Here is an 8,313-nt window from a genome sequence, read left to right as displayed (position 1 = left end):
GAAATGCTAGTGGTGCTGGTGTTAATGGTGGTGTTTATTATTAAGAACCAAAATGTGTATTATTTCCTAAAATAGAGTATATAGTTGTAAACGTAGACACCAAATTTCTAGAAACTGTTTGTTTACCAAACGAAACAAAAATGCCCTAAAAACATTTAATAACGTACTATTAGTACTTCTACAGAAGCTTAAATTATGTAATAATAGTTCATAAATCGAAATTATTTTGTTGTACACTGTTAGAGTACACTATTAAATCCTATTTAGAGATGCAAGTTGAACTCTAAATATGAGCACTTTTACCTAAACTACTACAATGAATATTGATAATGCGAAAACTACTCCATGGTAGTATGAATCTAGAATCAATGTAACTATAATAATAATAATAATAATAATAATAATAATAATAATAATAATAATAATAATAACAAATACTATCTGCTAGATAGAACATCATTTTATCCGATAATTTTACTTCAAATACTTTTTATATACTTGAATTGCCAAATAAAATTCGTTGTGTACTTGAAATCTTGCCTCAGCTACGTAAAAGTTAATTTTCTTCATGATTTCGGCAGCTATTCGTCTTCAGAATTTGGATTTATGTTACTTAAAAATAGCACGATATATAAATTCCAAATTCATGAATAATGAGAAGTAGCAAATGCTCATTAAATGTTCTGTGTTTTAGTATATAGATATAAATAGTTGTTTTCGTAAATGATTATTTGCATAGAATATATTTAAGAAAATTATTACAAACATTTTATTTAAAAAGTAGATTTAAATTCTATTGAAGAAGAAAATTTGCACTGAGAACGTTTAAGGATATGAAAAGAATAATGTCATCAACACCATTATTTTTGAAAATTGCAGTACTAAGAAAGATACTGTGAGTCAATGAAATTTATACAGAAATTCTGGCTGTACAGAATACATGGCAATACATGGCTATATAGAAATAATTACAACTTCAAAATTATACAACACCTCTAACCTTGAAAAATTAATATGTCATGAAGCCTCCACTTACTGCAGTCAGAGATTCTATATGACTTGGAACGATATTAAATATACGTTGGATGTATTGCTGAGAGATCGTGTGTCACGCCGCTTGTATGCCTATTATAGTGTAATTCGAAAGATGATGAACAAAGTGCCGATCAACTATACATTATATTATTTTACGGACATCATGTCAGGTAACCATGCTAGCCTGAACAACGGATCTCATCGTTCTTGTATAAAGCGTGCACACTCTTTATGTATGTAAACAGGTATTGTCTTCATAAAAGAGGGCATCCGAAGTTGTCTGAAGGAAGCGTGTGGGACTTCTATGATATAACGGTAACCGGAGAAGTTGCCCATGGTTTTATTTGTTTATTTGTTCATTGGAGTTTAGCGTCCCTTTTCAGCAATTAGGCTATATGAGATGTGGACCTACAATGTAAGCTAAAATCCGAATGACCCTAATGCGTTCCATGCTCTCCTGCCGGGAATCGAATCTGCGACTCTGCGCACCAAAGGCACACGCGCGAGCCAGTAAGCCAGCGGGGAAGGATGGCCCTCAGTGCGTAGCAGCCGATATCACATATTGAACTCAATGGTGCCCCACACTATCATACATCCCGTTCGGCCGCTATGACGCGCGATAATACACACTGGCACATGTGTACTCACCACGGTAGAGTCTTACGTGAATGCGGCCATCACTGTTGGATCGCAAGATATATATATATATATATATATATATATATATATATATATATATATATATATATATATATATATATATATATATATATATGTCCGGTTCTTCAAGGAGAATCTGTCCTTGAAAAGCGATAATCTTACACTCAACATGATGACAACAGTATTCATGTACCCCTTGTAGCCTGAGGTGCTTGTAGTTCTTGGACAATGAAAGCTGACGCAAAGGTCTGAGTGCCGCCAGTGCAGCGATTTGCAGACGATGTCGAACCGCCAATGAAAAGAATTCGATACCTTTTAGTGTGATCCAGTATTAATCTAACACCGTGGGCGACACTGTACAGTCCGTTACGAGCATCTGATAAGATGTTTGTCATCTCTGGTGTGGTCACCATATTTCGTGGTTCACTGTTCGATTACCGCTACGTACGATTTCCTTTCATCCATTTCTTCTACACATGAATCAGGTGAGCCTATTGATGCATCATTTTCCCGTAGATCGACCGTGTGGTCCCCTTCGAATGCAGTCATCTGTTTATATTGCGCCCTTTGACCAAAAGGCATAGTAATGCTTGCCCATTCGTTTTTTGTTTCTTTGTCCACGATCTCTCGTAGTAGAGCTAACTGCTGCGCAAACTGCCCTCGTGCGGTATTGCTCCGTAACAGAACCGAAGATACTTTATACCCACGCATGTGCCATCGCGCTGCCATGTTTATAATAGTTTGTACGCCAAACATTTTCTCAGAAATCCTGTAAGTTTCGACACTTCATAATTCCTTCTTGGTATTCTAATTTTTATGAACAGCGGTATACATTAAAAGTAACCAGAGATTTCCAGATTAAATATAAATTAAAAAGAAGATAAAATCCAACAAATAACTGTGAAAATGATACTGATTGCGAACTATACAACTATTATTCGAAATGAAATAGATTACGCTTTGCTGCTTTTAATGTGATTCCATTATGATATCTCAATTCTTTTAATCTTATGTGATCTAAAAAATATTAGACACAAACTTTTCTCTCTGTCTTCAAGACAATGTGGTTTTTCGTATATGCTTCTTTAGATGTTCTTTGTTAACTTTGTGAGAAAACCATAGGAAGATGAAAATATTTTAACACTGTTTTCATGTTTCTAGGTGGCCTTAACAGATGTTTGGCGTTAAAATATGCTTTCACTGAAACATGGATGAAATGTTTCTCGTTATTGAGAATTCAACTGGAAAATATAGCTATATTATGTAGAAGTTCCTATGAAAAATGAATGATTAAATTTTATAGTAATTTCCCATTAAGTTACAAAATGTTAAATGAATGTCTAAATCTAATATCTTGTTATTATCGCAGTTTGTGATATTCATAAATGTTAACGAATCTGTTCTACTAATTACAGGGTCTCGTTTCCATGTAACACATGATTTTGGATTTGTCACTCTCGATGTAAATAAGACTGTTCCTGAGGATTCAGGTGTTTATATGTGCAAAGCAGTTAACAAGGCTGGCGAGGCCGTAACATCGACGTCATTCAAAGTTAGACGTAAGTTACTATTACTATACCTTTATCGTGTACTTTTTGTAAACAGCAACAAATATTTTTAGGTATAAGTTATTGTAACTCAAATTTTAAAACTAATCAAAAAGAATTATAAAGCATAATATTTTCGGTCACAGGCATTTTGATATTTTTAACTGTTTGCAGTTCCAAGTTTGCAACTTTTAAAAAGTTTGTTTGTTTCGATAAAACAAACGTTCTTTACGTGTTAGATATTATCCTTTAAAGTTAAGCGATTATGTGGTAAACCGAACTTAATAAATGTGTGTCAATTTCTATTTCTATGGACGAGAGTACTTCACTATTTCTTTCTTCGTTATAGAATTAATAATATAATAGGAAGGAATATTAAATTTCCTATTTTAAAAAGGAATCATTTCTACCTTCAGCTCGCTCTGCGATCGTGGGAGAACCATTGCAGCCTGACGCTTGGCAAAAGATCCAGTTGAAAGAAGCAGAAATGAACAAAGTACCTCAAGAATATATTGACACAACACCACAACAAGCTCCCGTGTTTACCACTCACTTAGTAAGTCAAGAGAAACTGGTTGAAGGACAGCATGTCCACTTGGAAGCGCAAGTTGAGCCGCGAGCAGATCCAAATCTACGAATAGAGTGGTACAAAAATGGTGTCCAATTAACAACTGGTAAGTGTAGTATATTTTATACGTGATTTGCGGTTCATTCTTGAATTTGTAGTTAACTTAAGACATATTTAAAGGAAAATGTTGAAATAGTAAATTTTGTTCAGTTGTTTGACGAATGTTCTTTATGTTATTATGTAGGATTTTTTGTGATGTAATCAGAGTAATTTTTGTTTTCTTACATTAATTTTATATTTTTCTTGGGGTGTAGGATTATTCTATAAACAGAGAGAACAGATATAACGTTGGGATATAGTGATAGACATAGGAAATGTGTCTTTCGCTGGCACTATAATAAAATTATATTTATCCCTATTTCGTTAAAAGAAATAAGTGTTGAAAGATTTCCTTTCGAAAATATTTTCACTTAGCATAATAAAGTATGTTTAATTAAACTGATGAGTTCTTACCATTTCTTCTCTGAATATGAACTTTTCTTTCTAAAAAGACATTCTTTCATATAGTTTTTGTTTCAAATGTGAAATATCGTAACAGAGAAAGATGTAAGACATTATGGAAGTAAGGGAGATTTTGTAAAATTAATGCCTAGGCCATCCTATATATTAACGTTTACCACAACTATTAGAAAATATCATTATACGCTTATATGCACAATAACTATTCAAAAATAATACAGCTAAAGAATGCTATAGATCATGTCAAGATATGGATTCATATATTGAGGAAGTAATAGAAATAGAGATGTTTGGCTTTTAGAAACTACTGATAGGAATTCTAGCTGATGTAAAATTATTTTAGTCTTCTGAGAAATAATAAAGTAAAATTTAGATATACTACCACTCCATGACTATTTCTATTAGTTAATAGTTTTTTTCAAAATCGATTCACTCAATACAAACATAAATAAATAAATAAAATAAAAATAAAAAATGCTGTCATACAGATATGACATCAAAAATACAACAAATATGCAAGCATTAGGGCAGAGAGTAGCAACACTTGAAGAGGGGGAAAATGTAACAGATGCATTATATAGCAAGCTACAAATCAATTTACAGGAAATACCGTAATATCAAATATGATGTTTAAAGAAATAAAATATTACTGGGGAGATAATTATAGTTAAATACAATAAAACGAAATAACGATTAGAAAGTGCCTTTAGAATAGAAAAGTAACAGTTATTGGTCTTTAATGGTCGTTGGAATTGGTTGTAAAATGAAATCTTTCAATTTAGCGTTCCACGTTATTCCCTTTAGGCTAAGGGAGACAGATGATTTAAGCAAGCAAATGATGATGGAAAAATTGGTGGAATGAGAAAGTGGGAGAAAACGGGAGTACCCCGAGAAAACCCACGAACACGATGTTGTCCACCGCAAGCTTACTTGGCTGGAAATCGAACCAGGGATCCCATGCATCAGAGGTAAGCGCTCTATCACTGAGCCACATTTCACAACTTGACAGTGGACATACTCGTCATTAGACTGCAAATTTATGTTGATTGAGGGATTTCATGTACAACAGAGAAACTATTTCAAGCTTGTGCAAATGAACTGTAAATAAATATACTTAAATCGACATTTAAAGTACAATCAATATTGTTACAAGTTATGAAAAATGAAATTATTATACGGTAGATGGAATTCTGTGGCAAAATCACAAGAAGTGGCAATAAAAATGAAATAGTGAAAAATGTTTTTCAATACAGCACCGAAACGATTATGCAACGAACAGACGTTACAAAATTGAAAATATATTTTACAAATATGAAAATAAAATATATCTCTTTCCGTTTAATCCTTTTGTATGTCTTTTGCCTTGTTAGTTCATTGTCCTAGTTTTAGTGTCCTGTGTCCAAGCAAACACCGAGTGAACTTTCCTCCCCCCCCCCCTTTTTAAAAAAAAATCTTTCAAGCAGAATAAGTTTTCATTTGTCTTGTTTTGCAAGACTATGAAAGGGTGGATCACGTGAAACTAGACTCTTTTGTGGAAGCTAATTAGGTGAGCGTTACCCTAACTGACGCATCTTATTGAATGTAGGTTTGCTCTTGTTTCCCCGGTATTGCAAGCTGGAGAGTAGAGCAAAGTTCCAAAGTAAGCGAGCGCATTTGAATGAGATTTATCAAGATTTAAATGTTATAGCTATTCTTGCTCGATTGAATGCGTTAAGCAAGTAGTCAGTTTCTTGTCTAAGTTACGGGTCTTTATTACAGCGAAATTAAACTACCGCTAATTTTAGTTTTTTTTTTTTTTTTTTTTTTTTTGTAATACCTTTAAAACAAATAAAAATATTCAAAAAGCTGAAACGTAGTGAAGTAGACAATACGATTTTGCATGTGATATGTTTACCACAATTTACCTATCTGCTTTTAGTATGTCGCTATTTACAGAACCCGCAAAATATGCTATTTCTTTCTACAGTTCCAAATCGAAAGCAGATAGATGAGTTGGATAAAGGTATAACATGCAAAATCGTATTGTCTAGTTCACTACGTTTCTGCTTTTCGAATATTATTATTTGTTTTGAAGATATTACAGGAAAACTCTAAAATTAGCGGTAGTTTAATTTCGCTGCAGTGAAGACTCTTAATACTTGTAGAAGATGGAGACAAGCGTAGGTACGTGGCTGTTTCAGTAAGATATATCTCTCAGAGTTTTGAATAATAGCTTGTTTTCTCGATTGGGCGCGTTAGAGGAGTAGTGAAATATGTCTATGGTATTATAAGCTGGAAAGTAAGAATAATATAAGAGGAAAGTGTTATTGGATCATGTTCTCTTCAATGGCAATATTAAATTCAAATAAAGAAAAAGGGGTCTCCATATACACTGATTTATTTCTCCCTTATTGTATATTTTTGTATTATTATACACGTAGTATTTTTCACCATTAAAAGGAGAAAAGTTGAGGGTTTTATTTCAATAAAAATATATACTTTTGAAAGGTAAAATATTCTTAGAGCAGAAATAGAAAGAATGGTACAACTGGATAAATTGTGACATTTATATGTATCGAGTGTGATAAATCTAACAATATAAATATATTTTTAAATTTTGTTATTGTATATATATATATATATATATATATATATATATATATATATATATATATATATATATATAAACAACATTTTCTAAGTATTCTTTATCTTAATTAACAGGAACTCGAATCCGCAGCACTTTCGATTTTGGTCTTGTAACATTGGCCATTAATGGTCTAAGACCTGATGATTCTGGAATATACACCTGCAGGGCCACAAATCTCCTTGGGGAAGCAGTATCAACCTGTACCCTGAAAATTGAAGGTAAATTGTCCTGGTCTTGTAATTTGGTTTATATCTGTATGTTTGCTCTTTCTCCTTTATTAGTTATATATTCACTCTGGACCCCTGATTTTTGTTTAGAAAAATAAAACTATTGGCCACAATGTAAAGAATTTGGCTACGAACATAGTTGGTGTATGAAAAACACGGTGACGTCACACCAGCTGTTGGAAGAGGTTTCCAATAACATTAATGCATGCGTTTCCATATTACAAAAGGTAGCCACCAAAAATTTAGGAGTCACAGCGTCAATTTCCCGCAGAGTGTTGACTTTCAGTTCCCTCATAGCCCATGGCTTGTTACGATAGACCTTTTTTCTCAGTATCCATAGGAAGAAATCCGTGTCGAAGGTCAGGTGATCTGCGTGCCAAAGTCCTTGCGAAATAACTTGATCTTGAACGGACATAATTTCTTGCCTTCTTGCGTTGGAAGTGTGGCAGGTAGCACCAACTTGCTGGAAATAATAATTACATAGTTCCTTGCCATTCTACTGATTTACAAACTTGTGCCACATTTAAACGAAGACTTCCGTATCCATCATGTCGAAAAAGATGAGTTCAGTAATGCCACGTCCTTGTAAAGCACATCATACTTCAATTTGTTCATCATAAAGAGGTGTTTCGTGCACAGTATGGAAATTCTCAGTGTATCAGACCAGAGAATCACATGTAGTCAACGATTCCCGCATGTGCACTGACAAACTACTAAAATAATAAGAATAGTTGTTTTTTTCTACTTTCGAGCTACGATAGGAGAGAAGAAAGTATACTGATTGTGAAATAAAGTGAATTTGAGATTTTAACGTTTATAGACGTTTCATAACACCTATATGCCGAAAATCTGTCTGTCCGTCCGTTCTTCCCAATGTAAACATGTTTACTTCCCTAGAAGCCATACCGTTCAACGCATCCATACCGAATCTTGAACTTAAGGCTTTTTGCAAGATTTTGCTAGGACGGAGGTATTCGAGTTTTCTTCCTATCTAAAAAATTAAGGCGGGTTTACTGAAAGGTAAAAATGAAAAACTGCTATTTTCTTGAAAACGGTTCTAACGATTTTGTTTATATTTCATGCACTAACAACTATACTGTGGTATTAATTATTTCTCTGGGAAATATC

At 33.4% G+C, this 8,313-nt stretch overlaps 1 protein-coding gene across 6 annotated transcripts in view; it reads left to right on the top strand.

Moving 5' to 3' along the window:
* The window catches only part of sls (sallimus), a 346,510-nt gene that overhangs the window by 244,129 nt on the left and 94,068 nt on the right, over positions 1 to 8,313 (top strand). For all 6 annotated transcript variants that reach the window (XM_081744934.1, XM_081744932.1, XM_081744931.1 and 3 more), the window contains exons 42-44: positions 3,111 to 3,254; positions 3,659 to 3,916; positions 7,033 to 7,176. In XM_081744934.1, the coding sequence (XP_081601060.1) occupies positions 3,111 to 3,254; positions 3,659 to 3,916; positions 7,033 to 7,176 (546 nt within the window). The remainder of the gene's footprint in view (positions 1 to 3,110; positions 3,255 to 3,658; positions 3,917 to 7,032; positions 7,177 to 8,313) is intronic.

The sequence above is a fragment of the Thermobia domestica genome, chromosome 17, assembly GCF_964235325.1.
Source record: "Thermobia domestica chromosome 17, izTheDome1.hap1.1, whole genome shotgun sequence".
Classification (NCBI taxonomy): Eukaryota; Metazoa; Arthropoda; class Insecta; order Zygentoma; family Lepismatidae; genus Thermobia; species Thermobia domestica.
The sequence above is the reverse complement of the archived record's forward strand: the minus strand, read 5'-3'. Positions and strand labels throughout refer to the sequence as shown.